This window comes from Toxorhynchites rutilus, chromosome 3, assembly GCF_029784135.1.
Source record: "Toxorhynchites rutilus septentrionalis strain SRP chromosome 3, ASM2978413v1, whole genome shotgun sequence".
NCBI classification, from domain to species: domain Eukaryota; kingdom Metazoa; phylum Arthropoda; class Insecta; order Diptera; family Culicidae; genus Toxorhynchites; species Toxorhynchites rutilus.
Window position 1 is genome coordinate 280,653,588 of NC_073746.1, and position 25,141 is coordinate 280,678,728.

Sequence of the window (25,141 nt, forward strand, 5' to 3'; positions counted from 1 at the left end):
CGTCAACGTCTCGATCAATTCACAGATGCAGGTAATGCTCGCACTAGCACCGTCATGTCAAATGTCAAACGAATGATTAATTTATTATTATTCATGGTGTCGCCACCTACAAGAATTTTAAATTGCAATGCCCTTTTTCAAACCAGCATACCTAGAATCAGTTCTAAATTTTTACTTAAACCCGGTAGTTCCAACCCTTATTCAACAATAACAAAATATAGATTATTTTCCTCAGCTAGTTGCGAATGATTACAACAACAAAAATAAAAACGAAAGCCGAGACACAAAGCCCAGACAAAAATCCAAAGAGCCGTCTCTCTCTTTCAATTAAGTGCGATTCACATACATCATCCACGTCACGTTCATGCCCCGTCACGTCACGTTACGTCAATTATTATCCCATGCAATTCTTATGAAAACATTCACATACACCAGCAACGGAAATTTCGACTTGATGGTGTATGTGAATGCTTCCATAAGAATTGCATGGAAGAATAAGTAACGCAACGTGACGTGATGGAACGGGAACGTGACGTGGGAGTTGTATGTGAATCGCACTTTATTCTTTTCTACGAATCCTGTCGGTCGTTTTAGTTGAACGTATGCTGACGAGTCGTTACGTTTCCGGTGTATGTGAATGTTTTCATAAGAATTGCATGGTAGAATAACTGACGTAACGTGACGTGATGGGACGTGAACGTGACGTGGATATTGTATGTGAATCGCACTTAACACGTAGGTCATTCGTCCCTACAAATGACGGACGAATGGAACGGTTGGCTTTCATACGATCGTTGTCAGCTGAGTTCTGGACAAATATCAGTTTATTTATTTAATTAACCCTTAGAGTACAGAGTGTGTTATTATGACAAGTTTAACCACAGTTCCATGAGCTGATCTTACAGTTAAACCGGTTTTGAAAAGAAGAAATCTAAAAGACCTAATTCGCATGTTAACTTTCAACCGATTCGTAACTACTAAATGGGCTGAAAAATGTTTGAGTTATTGAAGAAAAGCAAATCTTAGGGGACCTAAAGTCCCTCTCTACGTACTCTAAGGGTTAAATGATCATGGAATCGACCCAAGATGAATGCCCTGGAAAATGCTGCTCTGAACTTTAAAGTTTTTCTTGTGACGTTAATTTTGAGGAACAAAACAAAATGCTATCGACGTTTGAATATTAGAATATTTTCTTATTCCCTGTTTAAAGAAATAAGTCACAATATAATTGTGATCCATTAAAAACAAACATCTTTATAGTTTGTGAGCATTGGCCCAATATATCAAGGAAACGTGATTGGCGATCTACACCTAGGCGGCGCTGCGGTGAAAGTGTTGATGGTTTTAAATTTTGCCATGTGAGCTTATGGAAGGTTTGTAGTTTTTTCCATAAATTACAATGTTTTAATCATAAAAGATTATTGATCGCGATGAGTTTTTAAGAAATTTAATTCTGCGCATTTTTATATCTTCTTCTTCTTCAATGGCACTAACGTTCCTAGAGGAACTTCGCCGTCTCAACGTAGTATTACTTGCGTCATTTTTATTAGTACTTAGTTGAGATATCTATGCCAAATAACACGCCTTGCAATGCATTCTGAGTGGCAAGCTCTAGAATACGCGTGATCACAGTGCAAGTCGGAGGAAATTTCTTTGACGAAAAATTCCCCCGACCAGAACGGGAATCGAACCCGAACACCCGGCATGTTAGTTATGACGTTAACCACTCGGCCACGGGAGCACAAGCGCATTTTTATATATAACATGTTATTTTTTATTTCTTTCAGAAGTGAAAACTGTATAAATGTTGACAATGGTTGAATCAAAGACGGAAATCCGAGAGCACCATCAAAAACAAGTAGAAAAATGCATGGTTCTTGCATGTGAGAACTACCTTGGAAAGTCCGGAAGTAAAACATACGTGATTTGTTTTTCAATTTTAGGTTACCTTATCATCATTTTCTTAGTTCAAAAACAGAATCTAGATGTCTCACCGATCGTTTAAGGGTGCTCATACACTGTTTGACCGATGCCAAATATTTGACTCTTTTTGACAGATAAAATTTGGTCAACGTGTACTGATCAAATATATTCTACACAAAACACGACAAGCAAATATTCAATTATTGGATGCCTACAATATTTTTTCAGTCTGTTCTGCGAACCTGTCGGTACATGGTTAGGTTACCTTGGATATTTCAGTTGATTTTTTTCCATGTTCGGTGTTTGATATTGTTTACTACTGTTTAAAATTGAAGAGTGGCAAACAAAATAGTGTTTGTACAAATATCAAATCAAACCTTATCTGTCAAAAAATATCAACACGTAACGTTTGACACGTTTGACCTCCGGGCAAACAGTGTACGGCCACCTTAAGTTTTGCGTTAGATCGCCAATTATGTTTTCCAATATATTTAATTACGACACAAGTTTTTGTTTACCAATACAAATATACTTTGCCTAACACTCCACCCCGATGTATGTTCACTGGTGTAGTGCATATGTCAGTGTTGTTTGTGCTGTGCTCCTCTGCAGTTCACGCAGTTCCCCATATCTGAGACTTTCGTATGTATATATTGCGTTTCTTGATCGAATAAGGAGGAAAACGGGAAAATCTGCACTTTGCTTCATCATTTTTCAACATTGTTCGGTGTGTTCAGAACTACATTAATTATTGGAACTGCTGCCAAACACGAAATCGCGGTGGTGACATAGAAAATGAATATAAATTGTACAGAAACATACTGAATACATAATTTGGTCTTTGAATAGTCTTTGAGCCGATGGTAATAATAGATCATGTCGAAGATTATCGATACAATTTCGTGAAGAGGATTGCATTTCGGGTATGTGCCGGGAAACTGTTCGCCGAAAGATATAGTTCCAATGGACAGATAAGCATAGCCTGAATGACCGACTGTCGCTTGGTTCGGAAACAAGCTTATCAGTGGATTAGGACCGGAATAAGTGCATGTCATTCATCGATAGTGATTGAAAATATCTTCGCGAGACCGATTGTGTCGATTTTCTAATAAATTGTGCAGTACATCTATAATCTTACGTAGACAGAAAAGTGGGGAAACATGTCAGCTGCGAGTTTGTGGCTGTTGATGAATTTGCTGTTTGTGACAATAGCAAACCGAATGGGTGAGTCAACTGGATTTCATATTTCTTATCGGCAATATGTGTTGGGAATAACTTTGTTTCACTTTTATATCCATAAACAGCTTCTGCAAGCGAGTATGCTATCGATTTGAAAACTTCCGGTTCAGTCGTCTTGGGAGGAACGGTGGAATTTGAAGCCACAATATTGATAGACGGAAAACCAAAGGAAGACCTTTATGAAGTGGAATGGTCAGACAATATGAATCCACCGCACAAACAAATGGTAAGTGAGTGATATCCGTTTGCTAGTGAAACTGTTCTTTTTTTTTAAATGATGACGAAAATTTGAATTTTAATACTCTTATGAGAAACAGAGAAACGCTTCAATCAGATTAAAATTTAATGTGCAACATTAATCTTTTAGGGTGAAAGCAAACAACCCACCTTCAACTGGACTGTAACGTACGGGAATGATCTCAAAGCTGGAAGTTACGTTGCTACGGTAGTTGTGCGACGCTACTACTACTTATTATATGTTGAGATAGCCAGAAAATCCGTTGCGTTCAATCTAACCAGTAAGTTACGGGCAGCAATTTTGATGCCGGCATTATATAGATTTCCATCTTTTCTAGGTCTCCTTAACGGACGGCTACAGTTGTCACAGAACAATTCTGTTGTGGAGACAGATTACGTATCAAGCGCCACGATACTAAACCAAACGATTACACTAACGGGTAGCGATGAGCGGGTGCTCGCCAAGGCAACCTACGTCCGGACGTATTGGTTTGTCAATTGTCAATATTTGGGAACATCTGATGAGTTCACCAAGCTGGACAACTTCACGAGAGAAAACGAGGAATACACTATCGAAGCGCTGGTGGTTGCATCGTTCGACAAGGTAAGTATATCTCGATGAATCCTCCAACTGTACCTCAAGTGTGTGACTTATTTTCTTAGCTTCCGGATCCAACAACTACAACTACAACGACTACAACAACCACTACTACTACTACTACTACTACCACTACTACATCGACGACACCGGCCACTACTACCTCTACTTCTTCTATCACAACAAGCACCACTACCAGTACTACGCAAGGTATGCAAGTATCAATATTGTACAAGTAATCGATCACTCAAATATTGTTTTTTTTTGTTGTGTAGCACCACCTCCCAACAATATAACTGTCCTGCCTCAAACAACGCCAGCACCTAACCCAATAACCACAACCGGACGCAAAAGGCGTGATTTGGGTGATGTTCTTGCAAGCGTCAGTCCGATTTTGTTGAACATGACCGACACTAGAAGTAAGTAGAATGATGACCGATTCCTGTTCCGGCCGAAATTTGCAACATTTGCTGCGACTCTGTTACTTTGAACAAGAATTGATTGACAATTTCGTTTGTCTACAAAATTGATCGAATTGATTCTTGATTTGAGCACAAGTCGAATCGCATGTCGCTTTCTCTTTCTCTTAAACGCTAGAAAAGTTTAGCCCTTAGTCCTTTCCGGGCTTTCAGGTCACACATTTTGGAAGCAACTGCAAAATTCACTCGTAAAGTTGATTGTATATCGTCTGAGAAGAATGACAATAACTTCTGTAGGTTCCTATATGAAGTTTCGGTGCTTATGGGTTAACGCCACTGAAGCAATTTTTTTCTATTGTGAATTTATTTTTTCGTAATGAAATTTTTAATGAGGAAAATGTAACTCATAAACGATTCCATTCATATTTGAAAGCAAAAATAAACCGGTCAAACGTATGCCGTCCGACCTAACTGAAGGATACTATGTTTCAAACTAACCGGGCCAACGGTGGAAAACCGGTTCGCTTACGAGAGGGCGCCGCTTCCGACGGCGGGTCGACTTTCTACTGGGATTGTGTCACCTCGGTTCCTTATGCGCGTCTCCATTGCCTAAGAATAAATTTAAAAATGAAAATGAATAAACACTATCGTGTTTATCTTCGGCTCGACTTGCGGTTTTGTCATTTTTCATGACTTTCAGAACTTTTAAAATCAAGAAATATTTAAAAAACTTCAGAGCTTTGAACAAATTGAGAATTTTTTAATATTAACTTCTTTGTGTGTGTGTAACACATTTCGTTTACCTTCTACGTACTTTGGTATAGAGATGTGCCATCCGCTCATGAGCTGTTCATTCGAATCGCTTCATTATAGTGAGCGGATTCGGATCGGTTCGCAATCAAAACAACGCAGCTCATCAGCTCATTACGGAGCTAATGAGCTGTTGAGCTGATGAGTTACTGAGCTGTTGAGCTGATGAGCAGCTGAGCGGATGAGCTGCTGAGCTGCATAGCTGTGGAGCGCAAAAGCTGCAGAGAGTGTGAATTTTGAGACGCGAAATTTTTCGTCTCCCGCGTTTTATGATATGACGTCAGTTTGTTTTCGTGTGTCCCTCTTCTTCTTTAGCTTTAGCAGAGATGCCAGATAGGAAAAAGGTTTTTGTTTTGAAGATATTCAATCGTTCGTTACCAAACAAAATAATAAACATTATTATATGCTTGTAAATGAAATTACTATATTATGTTGTTATTTAAACATGACTGTTGAAACACATAAACTTATTTCCGCGTGGTGAATCAAAACACATCAGAAACAACCCGGTATAAATGCTAATTATTTATAATGGTCTTTTTGTTACTTTTGTCATCGCTGTTAATCTAGGGAATGTCTGAATGAATGAATTTTGACATTCCCTAGATGCTAGTAATTTGACTAGCTGGTTCGGATTCTACTCACAAAGAAAACGCTTCTTCCGTGGACGAATCGAGAGTAATTTATTTCTGTGATTTCTACAGTTTTTATACTAAAACTATCTCCCCAGTTCTTAATTCTACCCTCACCACACATAGCGATAAGCTACCTGAACATCTTATCACAATAATAACTGCCTGTTGGTGCGCAAGGGTATTCATTACTTCTCTTTTGCCTTGGTGCCAAACTCTTTTTGCCTGCGTCATTTCAGTTATTCCTGCCATGTGTTCTACCTGCTTATCCGGCAATCTCTTTTTGCCTGCGTCATTCTAAGTACCTATTTTCTAGTTGTTTTCTCCCTTTCTCGCTCCTATACGAGATACGGGGAAAACATGTGTTTCATAATTCAGTTTCTCCTATTCTCGCCGTTGCTCGAGATAGGGAAACACATATTTCTTTTATTATCCCTAGATCGTAAACAAATTTTACCACCGGCCCTGATTTGACATTTCCGTCCGTAACAATCGCGAAGAATTATTTCTCGTTGCGCCTATTAGTGGATTTATTTTTATATACTTGGATGCAAAAAATATCTCGGAAGTTTTATCAAAAGACGTTGTGTCGGCCAATATTTCTGAAGGCATTTTATTTGGCTACTGCTGGTTTTTCTGTTGTTTAAGTTCAGCATATCCTAAGCATCTTCTATGTTGGATTGCAGCATTCAATTTTTGTTTTATATCATATTATTAGAATTCATATTAGTTTTTGTTTGTGTACAATTATATATTAAATTCGTTTATTTTTCTGCTTTCCGTCCATTATGAAAATGCACACTATAAAATGTCCCATGGTAGTTATGCAATTGTGTGGACAACCGCAAAATTCAACTGAGCTGAATAGCTGTTCCAAATGAGCGGCTCTCTTGTTTGAGCTGAACGGCTCTGAGCCGCTCATCATGATGGGCTGATTTGTCCATCTCTACTTTGGTATTCGAACTTATTGACCAAAGTACGTGGAATAGTTTTTCTACGTACTTCGCTTATTGACAGGGCTAAGCAGGCGGTGTCGGAGTCGGAACGAATTTCATCGTTTTAGAAGCCGGAGTCGGAGTCGGGAAAAAATTACCAACTCCGACTCCGACTCCTAGTTAGAGGACCCAAGAAAATCAAAATATTTAGCACAATGAACAAAATTTTATTCCATGATAAATATTTTTTTCGATTATATACAGACTCGATTATATGTGACTCTATTATATACTGAGTTTTGAAGATTTTGCTTGAATTTTCACCAGGAATTGTTCATATCGATATTGCAGCGAAATTAAGATAGATAGAAGTTGGGTGTCAAAACACCCAACTTCTATCTATCTTAATTGTAGAGCGGTTAGAAAGCTTAAATTTAATTGATAGAAACAATCACATTCAATATGATTTTTTTGGATAACATTAGTAATAACACATTAAAAATTACTAACTTTGAAGTTTTTCACTTTCAAAATGTTATTGAAATCTACTAATTTAGATGTTTCACAGCTATATCCTATACAAATGTTTCTAGGCTGTTCAGAATAGGGCTAGAACATTTCATGAAACCAGAATATCTGACGATTTTTAAAAATAATGATGAGATTGAGTTTGGGGAACAACATTACCTTGTATGATGTCTATGTACGAATAGCCGCAAAGTTATTATTGAAAGAATATGTTTCAGAGTGTAACACTACTTAAGAGAAGCTCTCTGAATTCGAAGTCAATATAATAAGATGTTATACAACAATTGCTCGCCAGATTCGAAGTAGAATCAACTTTAATGGTGAATCTATTATCGAATAAAATAATATCAAAATTAAAAAAAAAACAAAAAAACTGTAAGGGGTTGTATCTAGGACACGACCGCATATTTTCGACGTAGAACTACGCAATTAAATTATGCAATCCACTTGTTTACCATTTCGAATATTATTTTAGAATGCATCGAAATTTTTTGTAATAGATTATGTTCTTCGTTACAAATATATTTGATGCACTTTCTTTTACGTTTGATATAATGCCTAGGACTACCAAAATATGTGAACGAAAAATTTTGTCAAATGATTGTATTTTACATTTTTCTCTGAAATTATTACACATTTCAAGTTAACGTAGTTCTCGAACCGCGAAAGTTCATTTACCTCTAGTATCTGAAATGACGATTTTCCCATGCTTCTCAGTTTAAAAGTATGTTTTAGGGAAACACATTCCGGTCTGCACAACGACAAGCGAGAACAAATATACTTAACACCAAAAATACCCCCGACTTGCATGTATTTGTAAAGCGGATTCCCCCAGGCACATTAATTTTGAAGTCCGTGTTAGGGAAACACAGCTCGGTGGGAACAAAAATACCCCCAACTTGCATGTATATTTGCAAAGCGAATTTCCACAGGTACCTCGATTTTGAAGTCTGTGTTGGGGAAAACGTAAATCGGGCCAATCAAAACTTGGCAGTTAGGGCGTTTAGATAACGCTTGACATTTTACAGTTATTCAATTTATTAATTGTGATAGAAGCGTAGAAATATTTCCTATCAATTGATGCAAACATCTTTCCGATCTGTTAAGAAATGTTCGAGTTCGAGCATTCGAAATACGGGTAGGATCAGCACACAAATCGGCAGAACAAATGTATGGGAAAAAAAGGAAGTTCTTCTAGTTTTCATGAATTTAAACCGTTTAGAGATTAGAGAACTGTAATGTATAGTATATCAAACAAATCTTAGAGAATTCCGATTCAATTGGTATGCAAATCATGAGAGTTCGTCCACAGTGAAAATAGTTATTAACGTTAACTTTATTTCATAAAAACGTGACCTGTTTTCTGATTTGGTGCCCTTCCTGAAAGTTGTAGTTCTACCCATTGTTGGTATGCTTTGTTCATTTGGTGAGTAAAAATTCATTCCAAAGTATGGGAAAAAAATCTTTCAATAACAAAAACTTCAACTGTATGGCCAGCATAAACCAAATATATCGAATATATATACTTGGAAAACAAAATGTAGAAAAATGTAAAATAGTTAGAGATCCAGGCGTCGTCCTGGACTGTAAACTCACATGTATAGAACACTACAACTCTGTAATAAACATACGAGAAAACAAATATGTTCTGGGTTCTCAAAATCGTGCTTTTGTTTTCTCAAAAATCGGACGAACTTTCCGGACAACCCAATGTTAGCTATCCTGATTTCTTCCTGATTTTTAATTCAATTTTTCCTGATTTTTAAAAAAATTAGAGTTGTCAATCCTGATTATGGTTAATAATGCAAACTAAATGGGAATAACACTTTGCAAAAACACCGTGGAACATTTTTTACGTGGATAAATAATAGTTGGAAACTTTTGTTACTTAATATTTGAACAACCCCTAGTTGGAAAATTAACAAATTTGACTTGTGTCATATCTGTGTATTCATTAATCACGTACAACATACCGAAACATCAAGATGCTTCTTATTTTTTAATTTATCATCATTCATTCATACAGAAATCACCGGCAAATAACGTCCGACACCATAAAGTAGTTCGATTCCCGGACAAAATCACGAAGGAAATAAGGGGCCTGATCACGAACGTCACTTCATGGTGAAAACGAAGTGAAGTGCATATAACCTTCCATACAAATCATTTCGTTTTCACCGTGGAGTGACGTTCGTGATCAAGCGCAAAAGCAACAGAAATAACACGAGGGAAAAAAGGCGCTTTGTCACAAGTAGGCTAAAAATATTTTGATGTGGAAAACCATCATGGGCATGAATGCCATACAGAAAAAAGTACAATGTTTTTATTAACTCTCCTATACTTGCGCTGAGGATGGTGCATATAATGACGATGAAAACTGAATGAAGTAAAGAAAAAATATTTCCTGTAGTTTTTTTTTCATTCAATTATATCCTTTCTTTGAATGAACACCAATAATGCCTAAAAAGTACACAATAGCACTATTACAGAGACACGCACGGTCTGTGATACCATGCGCGCGCATACGAGTTAGTTACTTTGCGCGCGAGTAAAGGAGGGTTAACCTAGCATTTCCAAAAATTGCTAAATGTCCAAACCAAAATACCAATAATTTTGGAAATTTCTTCTGATCGTGGTACTATAGTTTTGAATTGCAATGAATGATATATTTTAAAACAGAAGTTAACCGGGTGAACGTAATGTACCAAGCAAACGTATGGCGTTCGATGCTTGCTTAAGCTTACTAAAGAATCGTATCCTAGGTTTTAAACTAACCGGATAATCACTGGAACACATGTTTGTTTATGAGAGACCGCTGCTTCAGACGGCGGGTTGGCGGATGGATCTGGTAATCTCGGCGGTTAATAATTTTTTTTGACGTAGGACTACGTCTTTCATTTCTATACCGGGGTGTAAAATCAAAGTTTCGAAAACGAAAGCGTTACGCCGGAGACCGAGATTTTGAGTGTTAATAGCTCCTAAACAACTGAACGAAATGGTATGATAAACACTTCATTCGAAAGATAAAATGTCTACGCGTTCTATACTTGTTACTTTCTGATCCAAAAACTTGTTTCAATAGTTCTAAATTTGCTTTCAAAATAGGCTATTGAAATCACCAATCGGTATATAAGCGAGCGCCGCTCGGAAATCCACTCAGTTCTAATTGAACAGCGATTGGAGCATGTTGTCGCTGTTGTGGTGAAGCTCTTCATTTATCATGAAAGCGCGGATGAACGGTGTCACCAAGAGCCTGTTTGTGCACCTTAGGCCAGAAGGGAATCCATCAGGAGGAGAGTGATGCTACAAACGGTTCCCCGGGAAGATCTCGAAGCAGCCGCTACACACACACACACATACACGCACGGAATTCTTTCCGTTTGGATCGAGAAAGATCCGGAAAATAATCTGCCAGTTCCTCTAGGAATTTAAAAATACATTCATGTGAAAGAGTTTATTTGAATGTTTTCTATCCATGTAACACTGTGACCAAATATGTTTCAATCAAGTGCTATTAACAGATGGTTATCGAGTTAGCATTAACCACTGGTGGGCTTCCAGTATCGAGGAAAATGTGGAAATATCTAATCGTTACTGAAAATAATCTGCCAGTTCCTCTGGGAATTTAAAATTACATTCATATGAAAGAGTTTATTTTAATGTTTTCTATCCATGTAACACTGTGACCAAATACATTAGGTTTTGTGATTTTTCAATCAATCGCAATCAACAGGATAGCTTCTGAAGATTATTCTTCCCCATCAGTAGGATATTTCCGTATCCAATATTGGATGCATAAAACCTTGTGCCTCCAACGTAACGCTCTCGTTTTCGAAGTTCTCCAAATATTCATTCATTCAGATTCAACTTCATACAAATGATCTCTAAATCAACGATAGTCCTACGTCACCCTTGCGGTTATACCATAGATATAACCCACTTCCTGTTTTTTCAGAATAAATTTCATTACAAAACAATAAATTTGTAATTAAAATATAATGCGATATAATTTATAATCATTTTTTCCGTGTTGAATTTATATACATGACATTTTTTCCGCGTGAGAATATTTCTAGTAGGCATTTCTAGTTATGCATTTTTATTTCTGTTACGATTATTTGCTTTGCGATTTTTTTCAGTCACATACCGTTCTGAATCATATTTCGGACGCTTAAGGCATCTGATGCAGAAAACAGATCTAAACTTTAGGCACAGGTATTATTTGGTTGATATTTTCAATAAATTAGTTCAATATACTTTTAGGCTTTCTACTTTGGTACCTGTTTGATTGAAAACATAAAAAAATCATCGAATAAAATGATTTTCAAATGAAGCGAATAAGAATCAAACTTCGGACACTAAATCAAATTTCGGACAGATTGAATTCAAATTTCGGACACTTTATTTTGTAATTTTTTGGAGGAAAATTACATTACACTTGATTATATTTTATAGTCAACTGCGAAACACTTATCAAGCAATCACAGTAAACTGTCAACGATGATGAGAACTGATAAAACACGGGAGAAATTTATATATTTATGAACGGGTAAATTCTACGTGCTCACGCTAAGGAAACGTCAAACACAAACGATAATGAGTAGTGTTGTAAGATTTCTGCCGATTATGTTATAATTCAAATGTAGTTCTAATGTGAAATGATAGTGAAACCAAGTGATTACTCTAAAGAAGCAATTGTGATATTAATTTTATAGTTATATCATCAGTGCATTAAGCATTTCAAGATATAAGAACAAAGTGTCCGAAATATGATGTTGTCTGAAATATGATTCAGAACGGTATATATTTATATTATCAGAACCCGCTGTTTCTTAGTAGGGTAAGTTGGGGTGACTTGGACCACCCCTTCATCTCGAAAAGTATGGCTCAACTTGGATTTTTTATAATGTCATCTCCCTTCATTTTTGAACCGTATGTACCTAACGAAAAAAAAACTTTGGTAAAATTTGCCAGGTGGAGAGAAACGGTAGCATGAACAAAGCAAGCACTTTGGTTGTCATAAAATATAAGTTTTTTTTTTAATATTTCAATAGCACTTTATTTAGATTACAACAAATTATACGCTTCCAGTGAGAACAAATCTCTTTAAAGGAAGCACACTATCCTATTTTATAGTTAATTCAAAAACTACTTCATAACACAAATTCAACTGTTTCCAATATTTATGTTTAAAATGACAAACTATGAGACTATGGTCGGTCAAAAAGATGATAATGAGGGAGGATGACTTGGCGTATCGGTTGACAGCTACGGATGTGCGGTTTTCATAAGCAGGAAGTGATTGCAGTTGAGGTGTTTCCTGGCAAAAATGGGAGTTCCGCTTGGCCTTCGCGCCAGGAAGCAGTACAACCGACAGATGTCCATGGCGTATAGAGGACGGGATTGTATCACGAAGATGCATCAGCAGATGACCTAGTTGCAGGTTGGGCGGTGACAGCGGCACAGAAGAGGCATGGTCAAGGATGGAAGTCTTCAATCGTGTTCGTTGTCCGCGTGAAAAAGTGCTCCGGCAGAACTGAAGTTTTTGACGGATGATGTACATTGCGTGGACGAGGCATGATCGAGGGAGTTCTAGAACTGTTTAGGCTACATTAGGCGCGCAGTATCACTGGCTTCGGCCAGACATATACCTTACAAAATCTATTTTCCGCTTGGTGTCGGGATGCTGCTCCAGGGACCGTTAAGTTTCCCGCTTGATCGCTGCGTCAGGATACTACATCACAGATTGTTGTTCACGGGAAGAATTACTCGAGTAGAACAAAAGCATTTCACATCGAGAAAACGATGTCGAATGCCTTAAAATACAACCATTGAAGTTCACAAGACCAGGAGCGTCAAATATATCTCAGAACGTTCTGTTTCAGTTTGGTACGAACGACGGCTTTGAAAGTTTTAATACGGCGAATACTTTTTATCTGTTCCGTAAGGTTGTTGTACAGCTTGGTTCCTAGATAGGTAAACCTTTTCTTCCCTAGTTCCGTGTTTGATCTCATTACAGCAAAATTTCCGGCTTGTCTGGTTACTCGTGTCAAATTACCTCTTCGTAAAACTGTATTATGATGTAATGAAGGGTCACTGATGATTTTTTGCATTTGTTCCAAGATTTGCAATTCATGAAGTGCTTTTATTGGAAGCAGTGAATCATTTATGTTTGAGTACAAGTTAGCGGTGGGATACAAGAACGGTTTCCGCAGAACAACTTTTAAGCATCGGTTTTGTAGAACTTGCAACTCTCGCAGATTTGATTTGCTAGCAGAACCCCAGTTTGCCACGAGATACTGCAGTCGGGAATGAACTAATCCAAAATACATGTTTTTTAGGCATAATTGTGGCATAAACGGTGAAATTTTCCGTAACAAACCGCACAAGGAGCCAACTTTCCTTTTCAAAGAATTGATATGTGCAGTCCATCGCATAGTGTAATCTAAGGTTAGTCCTAAGAACTCGTACTGAGAAACTTCTTCCAAATCATGGCCATGAATCGTGATCGGAGTATGATCAGGAATACTTCTCCTAGAACTGTGTATCATCATGTACTTCGTTTTCATTAGATTTAGGGACAATACATTTTCGTTGAAGAACTCCAACAATGTTTTCAGGTCTTCTTTGATATGATTACGGATAGTTCCAGTATCTGTACCGGGATAAAAGACAGCGGTGTCATCAGCAAAGAGTCGCAATGAAGCTTTAGTTTTGCTAGGTCGTTAATGAAGAGCAAAAATAATATAGGGCCCAAATTGCTTCCTTGCGGTACTCCAGTTGAGATGTGTCGTAACGTGCTACAGCAATCTCCAAATGTTACAAATTGACAACGGTTTGTAAGATAGCTTTCCAATAAATTCCCGACATTCCCTCTCATACCATATGCTCCCATCTTCTTAATAAGTAGCTGATGATCCACCGTATCGAAAGCCTTTTTTAAATCGATGAATAAGGCTCCAACATGTTTTTTATTATCTAAAGCCTCATAAATCTCTTCAACTAGTTCATTACACGCAATCAACGTACTAGAACCTTGCCTAAACCCATATTGGTGGTTGTATAATATACGATTATGAATGATGAATTCCACAATCCTGAACACAATAAGTTTTTCTAGTATTTTATCCATTATAGATAATGTGGATATAGGTCTGTAATTATTCATGTTCTTCGGATCACCTGACTTATAGATGGGCACTACACGAGCAATTTTAAGGCAGCCCGGGAATTGGCCAGTATAGATAATTTCATTAAATACGTCTACCAGCAGTGACGAGAAAAACTCATGATGTTTTTTGATGAATGACACTGGCATAGAGTCTGGTCCAGATGCTTTCTTAGAATCCAATTGGTTGATTATAACGATTACCTCATTAAGAGAGGTAGGTCTTAGAAACATCGAAGACTGTAGTGGTTGCATGGTTTCAAATCTATTAATATTCCTATTAGTATTGATCGTGGAAGCAAGGCTAGGTCCAACATCGCAGAAGAATTCATTGAACTTAGTACAAATGTAACTCGGATCCGTTATTATTTGCGTGCTGTCACGTAACGTGATCAATTTATTGTGATTGTCCTTATTTCGTGTCACGTCGTTAATGAGATTCCATACCATTTTCTGATTATTACCACTCAATATCCGTTCGTAATATTCGCGCTTCGCTTTCACTTTCCTTTCTTGTAGCATCTTCGAAACGTGTGTTAGTATCTCTGATGCATGTACGTCGTCCGGATTTCTACGTTTACGTTTAAGAGCATTATCCTTCACTTTGATCAACATCCATAAATCAAGCGACATCCAGGGGCAGAAACCTTTGAGTTTGGCTTTAGCTGAGACTGTTTTTGTGCATTCTTCTAAATTCGCTTTGTATCCATTTATTACATATGTTAGTTTTTCGTTAGCAGATGAATTGTGTGGAAGATTTGCTATGGTTTGTCTAAATCGGTCATCCAAGCGAGAATGGTTAACGATTCGTTTCGTCAGAAGTTTTATTGAGGTATGGCATGTCATATTGAATGATGTGCAAATCAGGCAATGATCGCTTAGCTCAGTGAATACAGTTTCATTTACAACAGATTCAGTTAAAGTGTCTGAGCAAGCTACACGATCTAATATATTGTTACTGATAGGCCTCGTTACAATCGTGTTAGTTATCCGTATATTGTATGTTTCTAACATTCGCATATATTCACACACTATGTTATTAGAGGTGATGTTTGTTGGGATGTTCATAAAATACTTCTATCGCCGCTGTTTGATTCCGAGACCATATTATCTATTTCATACAAAAATTTTCTGGCATCAAAAGAAGGAGGTCTATAGACCGCATGCAAATTAGTTGCCTTTCCCTGTGATTTCAATCGACAATGTATGTGATGAAATCCATCTATCGTTACATTTCTACACACATCAACATCTAGCTCATTGTGCACAAACACAGCTAGTCCACCGTTAGAGCTGTCTCGGCAAGAGAATAATCCTCTATATCCATCGATTTGGTACAGGTTCGTTCGGTCAGCTTTAAGCCAGGTTTCACCCAACACGATAACATCAATACGATTTTCATATCTATGCAGTATTTCTTTCAAGCTGTCAAATTTAGTCAGCTCATTGATCCCTCGTATGTTGAACTGGAGTATTCTAAATGAGGAATTTGTATTATAAGTATGTTTATTTTTGATCCAATCTTCAATACAAATATAGCTCTTATTACAATACATATTTAATAATGAAATTTGTATACGGCGATTCGAAATTCCATTCCTAACACTAGCGTTTTGGAGATGGTCCCGCAGGCGAGGAAGGACTATTCAAATTCCCTGATAAGTTCCGTTGTCTCTTCGATCCATTCTTCTCCAACATTTCAAGGTCAGCTCGGTTTCGTATAACTGCAACTTTCGAATTCTCAGTACGCTTTGCAAGAACCGCTCCATAACGACCAGGCCAAATAAACTTCCACTCTGCAAGTTCCTTTTGTTCGCGGACTTCGGTCAACAGTTTCATTCCAAACGAAGTTAGCTCATCCCTCAAAACTATTCTCCTTACAGGGTTAGAGAATGATTCATTCATGTCAGAAGAGAGCAACTGCCCACGAATTTTCTTTTTTGCAAACAGATCCTCCTTGATCTTATCATCCTTTAAACATACTCTAATTGGAGCTGCTTTGCCATCAATTGCATTAGAGTTTTTCGTTATTAATCGACGAGTTTCCACAATTGCATCATCTGGTAAATGGCAACCAAGTTTAGCAGCGAATGACCGAACTATTTCTGTTATATTTTCGCCACTTTTCGATGGAATCCCCAGTATGATTGCATTTTTGGCGATCGCAGCTCGATTAACCCGATCAAGTTCTCCTTCTAGGTGGACGACACGCTCCCTCAATGATTTTTGATCCATTGATATCGATTGAACGTTGGTTTTCAGCAGGTTATAATCCACCTTCAAAGCCTTCTGTTCGGATAGCAGAGTGTCAAACTTCTCCGACAGGAAATTCTGGAATTTTTCAACTTCACCTATTGTTTGCTTGACCAACTGCATCTCGCTTCTGATTTCTCGCACCTCCGTCAAAACTTGCCGTAGATCGTTGAGTACCTGTGATTCTGCATTAACATTAGCAGTTATCCGCTGGTAGAATTCACAGCATTCCAAAGAACAATAATAGGGTTGCTCTCGTAGCTTTCGGACGGCATTCCCTTTAACGTTATTGCACTTGAAGTGAACGGATTTGTGGCAATATGTGCACTCGATAACTTTTTTCGGGTCTTTCTCCTCTTTATCGCATTTAATATAATACACCATCTCTTCAGACATGTCTTGTTTGTTTTCACCGAACCTCACAGATCACTTGGATAGGTAGACAATAAAGGGTGTGTCACATCAAATTGCATCACGAAAAAAACGCTGTAGAAATTCGCCCAGTAGACCGATCCTTTTGAAAATTTTAGACAGTAAAATAAAAACTATTAAACAACTTTTGGCATTTTCTTTTTATTCATACTTCGAGCCCAAGCCCGTATGCTCGTACCAAGGCGCCTAGAAGTATATCCTAAGGTGGGTCAACTTGCTAAAACCACTCTTCAGCCATCTTGGAAGTCTACTGTGCTTTATTTGTAAACAAAACAGAATACGCTAGTGCCGAAGCTCGCTCGTGATCAGTCTGTCTCTTTCACGCTACAAGCAAATAATTCCCCTTCTGCTTTCTTCCGTACTGTTTTCATATACCGCTTCCCTAACCAACTTAGTGACGAAACGGCCTCACCTAGTACCATAGACCCGTCTTGGCTCGCACCTTCCTCTTTACCCCGTCCATAAGGTTCTGTACAACGTCAGGTTGTAGTTTTTTTTGAACAGAAATCCATTTTCTCTTGCAGTCCGCCTCCGATTTGACAACTTTTGGGTTCTTCCGGAGGGCCTGCTTCATAATCACCCAATATTTCCCTATTGGGCGAAGCTCCGGCGCGTTGGGCGGGTTCATTTCCTTTGGCACGAAGTACCACTCCAACACGTCCTTTGAATAGTGGCACGAAGCGAGATCCGGCCAGAAGATGGTCGGGCCCTCGTGCTGCTTCAATAGTGGTAGTAAGCGCTTCTGTAGGCACTCCTTAAGGTAAACCTGCCCGTTTACCGTGCCGGTCATCACGAAGGGGGCGCTCCGCTTTCCGCAAGAGCAGATCGCTTGCCACACCATGTACTTTTTGGCAAACTTGGATAGTTTCTGCTTGCGAATCTCCTCCGGAACGCTGAATTTGTCCTCTGCGGAGAAGAACAACAGGCCCGGCAGCTGACGAAAGTCCGCTTTGACGTAGGTTTCGTCGTCCATTACCAGGCAATGCGGCTTCGTCAGCATTTCGGTGTACAGCTTCCGGGCTCGCGTCTTCCCCACCATGTTTTGCCTTTCGTCGCGGTTAGGAGCCTTCTGAACCTTGTATGTACGCAGGCCCTCCCGCTGCTTGGTCCGCTGGACGAATGAACTTGACAAATTCAGCTTATTGGCGATATCCCGGACCGAACTTCTCGGATCACGTCTAAACTGCTTAACTACGCGCTTGTGATCTTTTTCACTGACGGAGCATCCATTTTTGCCGTTCTTCACCTTCCAGTCGATGGTTAGGTTCTCGAAGTATCGTTTTAGTACTCTGCTGACCGTGGATTGGACGATTCCCAGCATCTTACAGATGTCCCGATATGACAACTCCGGATTCTCGAAAAGAGTGCACAGGATTATTTCACGTCGCTCTTTTTCGTTCGACGACATTTTTCCAAATTTACGAAAAATTGACAGTGAAGCATGGCCAACGTGATCTATACACTCTTATCTGATTATAAGCGAAAGCTGAAGATATAATTCTACAGCGTTTTTTCCGTGATGCAATTTGATGTGACACACCCTTTATGATGTGCCAAACAAAACCTCGGTATCAATAACAACACTTGTTGATCAAATGTGGTTTTAAGGTTTTCGCTGATTAAACAAACTTTTCGTGTATTGTGCAGTAAAGTTCTGGTCGCCTACATAATAGGAACAATTTGATGCAGCGAAACTGTAAATTTGACAACAATGAATTAAATTAATTGCATTTTGTGTGGGGTGACATGGACAAGCTTTTCTTTGGTCTAATTTATTCCGTATGCCGCGGATTTACAAAAAAAGAGGGAACAGACAACGTTGGAAGGAGGAGCTTGAAAAAGCAACGCTGGCAATCAAGGACGGATTTTCTTTGACCAAGCATCGAAAGTGTTTGAAAATGCTCGAACAACATAGAAAAGATCCATGCACAATTCGAAATTATCTCAATACAAATTTCTGGTCTTGATTCTTGTAAATACCCGGGCTCCTTGCCGTATGCTGTTTTGCCCCGGGACACGGAAACCACATCTGACCTCTGCTATGGCTGGAAACGAGAGAAGCCATGCTTTTCCGTTTGATGTAGAGATGTGCCATCCGCTCATGAGCTGTTCATTCGAATCGCTTCATCATAGTGAGCGGATTCGGATCGGCTCGCAATCAAAAAACGCAGCTCATCAGCTCATTACGGAGCTGGAGCTGATGAGCTGTTGAGCTGATGAGCTGCTGAGCTGATGAGCTGTTGAGCTGTTGAGCTGATGAGCTATTGAGCTGTTGAGCTGCTGAGCTGATGAGCTGTTGAGCTGATGAGCTGTTGAGCTGCATAGCTGTGGAGCGCAAAAGCTGCAGAGAGTGTGAATTGCGAGACGCGAAAGGATTTTTCGTCTCCCGCGCTTCATGGCATGACGTCAGTTTGTTTTCGTGTATCCCTCTTCGTACTTTAGCTTTAGCAGAGATGCCAGATAGGAAAAAAGGTTTTTGTTTTGAAGATATTCAATCGTTCGTTACTTCATTAAATTTTTCTTATATGGCCAAACAAAATAATACACATTATTATATGCTTGTAAATAAATTAAATATATTACATTGTTATTTAAACATTACTGTGGAAACACATACATTTATTTCCGCGTGCTGAATCAAAACAATTCAGAAAACCACCCGGCATAAATGTTGATGATTGATACTGGTCCTTTTGTTACCTTTGTGATCGCGAATAATTATTTCTCGTTGCACCTATTAGTGGATTTATTTTTATATCCTCGGATGCAAAAAAAAATCTCGATGGTTTTTTTTTTCAAAAAACGTTGTCTCGGCCAATATTCCTGGAGGCATTCTATTTGGCTACTGCTGGTTTTTCTGTTGTTTAAGTTCAGCATATCCTAAGCATCTTCTATGTTGGATTTCAGCATTCAGTATTTGTTGTATATTATATTATTAGAATTCATATCAGTTTTAGTTTTTGTACAATTACGAATTAAATTCGTTTATTTTTTGCTTTCCGTCTATTAAAAAAATGCACACTATGCAATGTCCCATGGTGATTACGTTTCATATGCAATTGTGTGGACAACTGCAAAATTCAACTGAGCTGAAGAGCTGTTCCAAATGAGCAGCTCACTTGTATGAGCTGAACGGCTCTGAGCCGCTCACCATGATGAGCTGATTTGCCCATCTCTAGTTTGATGTGCTCAGATGAGTTGTCAAACCCTGAGACGAGACATGACAATAGGGGGCCGATTCCGGACCACTTCTTCTGTCAAACTCGGACCACTTGCAACTCGGCTTCTGATTGGTTGATGAGGAAAACAATTGACAAAGATAAATATACAAAAATGAGATTTCCAACATTTTCACAGTGTTGCCAAATATATTCAAAATTATTCTATTATAAAATTTCTATTATGGATTCTTTGTATATTTTCGTTTCTGTTACGTCCGGTGCTCAGTTCCTGAAGAGAGGAAAACATTGCAACTACATCTTTTTGTGATTCTCTTGCCATCTAGCATAGCATAATAGCAGCGGCCTAGCAGAGAAGAACATTCAATTATTTTCCAACAGTAAAGCAGTTAGCAATAAAATTAGGATCAAATAACAAATAACAACGATACGGTGCCGACATCTGGATACGAAATTAGTTTTTAACAAGTCTTACTACTCAGTCCGAAGGCACTTTTAAATTGCTAAAATCTGAATGAAAATTTTTACTTGGCGTTATTTATTTACTTGAAGCACGTCTTTCTTACCCTAACTTGACCTATTTTCTATACACTTTCCGATATTCTCACTAAAACTTATCATTATAATATAAAATTATCTTCAAATACAATTTTTGTACGAGATTATTTTACCAAATGAAGAAAGCAAAGTTTTCCATTCACATTCACATTCACACTAATTTGATACGGAAAATTTAATTTTTATTCATAATTTCTATTTGAAAAGGGTTCATTCTACCTGAAAACCCATATTTTTCTTTAACTCGTGAAACGAAATTTAATGGCGCGTCGTTCATTCGATTTCATCGTGAAGTGTAAATGATAAGGCCCATAAATCTCTTGATAAATAAAATGAACTATGAATTTAATTCATGTATTTCAACATATACTCCTACTATCAAATCTATGTTTTCTAGTTTTCTTCATCTCTTCACATTTAATTTTTTTGCATACCAAAATAACAGGAAAGTACTTATTGTTTGAAATATATGACATTCGGTTGAAGAATTAACACCAAAAAAATGGTGCAGCTCAGAAAATACATGATACGAAGAACACATGTTTTTCTTTGGAAAATAATCTTCCGAAATTTTATAACATTTGGCAACCTTCACATTTCGCTTTCCTGTTATCTAGCACTTGGTCGACGAAAATGCAGAAAGAAGAGTAAGAAGCCAGTTGTCACGTCTTGTCTTAGGTCAAACCGAGCTCGTGGTTTGCTCGTCGGGTTGCTTTAAAAGGAGTATATATGAATGGTGGGAAGAACGAGTATGGCGAGATCGTTATAGCGGGTAGGACTGACAATACGCATTTCGGAGCCCACACAATTCTGACCAAGACACCTGATATCGATCCCAGAACACTGTTACTGATTGTAATATTATCGCAAATTACTTTACATGATCATAAGTATGTTTTTGTTCGATGGAACACACACTGGACCAAATCACCCCAGAGATGGTCCAAATTAGGGATTGCATTACCGTGCCAAAATTTCAATAATCGGGTATTCGGTAATGATAATTCATTACTGGTAAAATTTTTTTTAACATAAACCATTTTCTTGAACAAATGGCTTTTAATGACTTTTCTGCAGGTTCTGCATCGTCCAGTGGATTTTTCTTCCTGTTGTCCAGCTATTGAATCAATACCGTCATCGTCAAATGTCATCAAGTCACGAACAATTTCAAATGCCTGCTTGATAAATGGAGTCCGTGACGTTTGATAAAAGACGCCAAAATCATCATTAATTGTGTCACGACCACGAACAGAATGATTATTCATATACTCGAACAAATCCGCATATACGAAACGGCTTTCTGCTTCATAAAGAGTGCAGTTCTTCCGATATAGCAGTCCAACAGCGTCCAGAATTGGTTCGAGGACATCAAATAATTCCTTTATTATTGTCAGTTCTTCATCGTTGAAGCTCATCTTGTGTTTCGTTTTCAGATCGAGCAGCGATTTTTGAACTGAAGTTCGGGTTTTTTAGATCTTATTTTGATTCTCGAGTAATATTTAAAAGCAGCATACAGTTATTATTTGTGGCATAAATTACCGGTTATTGATTGTAAAATTACCGGTAAATCGGTAATGAAAAATGACCCGATACTACCGAAAAAACCGTTTAACAATTGCTAGTCCAAATCACCCCGCATCAAATGTAAATGTTCAAAAATCATCTCTTTTATTTCATGATATATTTGTTAGTTTAAAGCACGATATAATGATAAAACATTTTTGATTGAGAAAAAACAAGTGTAGCTCAGTGTTTAATGTGACATTTTTCATTTAGATCGTGTTGTTTTGGAAATATTAGGCGATTTGTTTAGGGGGTCCAAATTACCTCCACTTACCCTACGGACCGGCAGCACAAACGGAGCGAGCATATTTGTTTTTAGAGCGAGAAGGTAAATTTGCGTTGACGACATTGAGCTGCGTATCACGAGTTTGGGAAGCGATAATGACAATAATGGATTTTCAGGTGGAATAAAAAAAACTTTCAAAATGAAAATTATGAATAAAAAAAATAACTTTTTTATATCGAATGTATATTTTATGTACACGAAAACCACTTTTTTTTGCAAATGGAGAAAAAAACTTATACGAAAATTGCGTCTGAATAAAATGTAAAATCTTCACGAAAACTGATTAACTGATTCTCAAATAATCCTCATGATACGTATAGAAATTGTCAATGGTTCACATTTTCCAAATATTTTAAATGATTTCGATTTACACATACAGCTTGATACACTGTTTCTATCACCATGTATTAACCCATTAACGACCAAGCTGCAAAAAATATTTTTTTAACAAAAGCCATTGGTGTAATTTTGATTATTGGCGTTACAGAAACCCCAATCTTCAAGAATTATTTTTTTCCGTTCTTCCGTTTCCCGGAAAATGACAATATATCAAAAAAGCGCCAAACAAAAACATTGGCCAAAACCTACATTTTTGTTCCTGTATGAGGTTCAATCCAATGCTTTTTTTCCTACATCACAATGTGTGATCTTTTACCGAAGTAATATTCTAGAAAAGTTTACATATTTTCATACTTGGTAAGGTTTTGTTTTTTGTTAGGTTATGTACTTTTCGCACATAGTTGCTTTAAATTGATTTTTATGCCCAATAAAGTGATACAGATTTGAATGAAATCGATAGTAAGTGGTAGCTAATAAATTAAGCTATCATTTGATGCCAAAACCTTACCATATGGTTGCTTTCCAAAGCCATGAAAAATTATCGAAGTTTCTGTTCGATTTTTCGAACACTTGCCATAAAACGGGTTAAGAGGCCTTCGACAGTTGAGCTTAAATTGCGCAAGTCGAACTATGTTATAGTAATTATGAGTATTTTCAGGTAAACGTACTATTCAACCATTCACCTGTTAATCACACAAAATTGATCTTTTTTTTTCAAACTTTCAATGCAGGCATTATCGATGGCGAACGGATTCCGGAGCATCTGTTCGACCAGGGAACAGAACACGATCGGTCTACGGTCAACCACATAACTAAGAAATCGGATCCCAAATTCAACATCGATGACTCTCGACAGCCATTCGTGTGTGGTAATAGCTCAATGGTTCCCCCGGACGCGAACAAAACCTATGGCCATTTTGTGAGGAAAATCATCGTGCAGAGTGAGTGGTTTAAGGTGACATGTTATTATGCTCTTATCTAAATCCTTTCTGTTACAGATCCAATTACAAAATTCAACGTTTCCGGACCGCAGTGGGTCAAACAGGGTGATGTGGCTGATTTGCTTTTCCAGTGCTCCGGATCCCCGCCGTTCGAATTCTGCTTCAAAGTTGCTATAGGTAGGGTTTCACAAATATTCTACACTACTGCCTTCGAATATTGTTTGTATTATTTCGGCAGGGCAACACAATGTAACCCTGAATGAAACCTGCGACGGTGACTGGGAGTCGAGCAACGTAAGCTGCCGATTTGAATTCATTCGTTATTTTTTCTCCAACGAGCAACGTTCGTTGGTTGTCTTTCTTAAGAACCACGTATCCCAGCATATCTTCCAAGTGGGGCTGCAGTTCTATGAGAGTATGTGATGCAGAGATTTACATCTAGACTGAAGACAGTAAACCAAACACTCCAATTATTGTACGTTTTACAGATCAGCCGAATCTGCAGCTGTCGGTGATCGTTGTGCCGATTGCCTGCTGCTTGTTAGCCGTCATCATAGTGGTGTTCGGTGTGGCCTATTACATCCAGAACCGGGAGCGGTTCATCGTGGAGGTGGCCGATTTTAATTTTGGCGACACCAACTCGCTGGACGATGACATGGAATACAAGACGTTCCAGCAGCGACTGCTCGACAGTCTGCGCGACTCGATCAGACTGCCACGGTTTCGGCTAGGCTCGAGCGGAGCCAGCCAGGAGGGAGACGACATGTCTCCCTCGGCCGCGGGTGACAGCGCACTTCGGTACGGTTCGATGACCTAAGGAGTAAAGAGGAAAGAGCTTTTTTTTTGTTTTGGAAATTTGTTTCGCCTTTCCGAGTTTGCTGGGTCAAGTAATTTTGTGATAAGAGTTTCCCAAAGGGCGACGTGTTTTGCACACATTATAATATTGCGTCGGGGTTTTGCTTTAGTTTTCACTGTAATCCGCCCATAGCGTAGCGCACGACAGAGTTGGACTTTATTCGATGCGTTCATTATGCAAATGTGAAATTTTTCTTATGAACTGGACACTGCTTATCTGAATATAAATTCGAAAATTCTCTTAAA

At 38.2% G+C, this 25,141-nt stretch overlaps 1 protein-coding gene across 1 annotated transcript; it reads left to right on the plus strand.

Moving 5' to 3' along the window:
• Positions 1–2,516: 2,516 nt before the first annotated feature.
• Positions 2,517–25,141, plus strand: LOC129780592 (uncharacterized). The gene is made up of 10 exons (XM_055789020.1): positions 2,517–3,147; positions 3,228–3,388; positions 3,530–3,680; positions 3,738–4,003; positions 4,063–4,207; positions 4,273–4,416; positions 23,831–24,040; positions 24,098–24,217; positions 24,279–24,455; positions 24,529–25,141. Exons 1-10 carry the CDS (start codon positions 3,084–3,086, stop codon positions 24,855–24,857), a joined length of 1,767 nt encoding a protein of 588 aa, XP_055644995.1. The 5' UTR covers positions 2,517–3,083; the 3' UTR covers positions 24,858–25,141.

Excerpts from the sequence above, each read along its gene's own strand:
- LOC129780592 (XM_055789020.1), top strand. The coding sequence starts at position 3,084 with ATGTCAGCTGCGAGTTTGTGGCTGTTGATGAATTTGCTGTTTGTGACA. Across the intron at positions 3,389-3,529 it reads ATCCACCGCACAAACAAATG|GGTGAAAGCAAACAACCCAC; the intron begins GTAAGTGAGTGA and ends TTAATCTTTTAG. Across the intron at positions 24,456-24,528 it reads GGGGCTGCAGTTCTATGAGA|ATCAGCCGAATCTGCAGCTG; the intron begins GTATGTGATGCA and ends TACGTTTTACAG.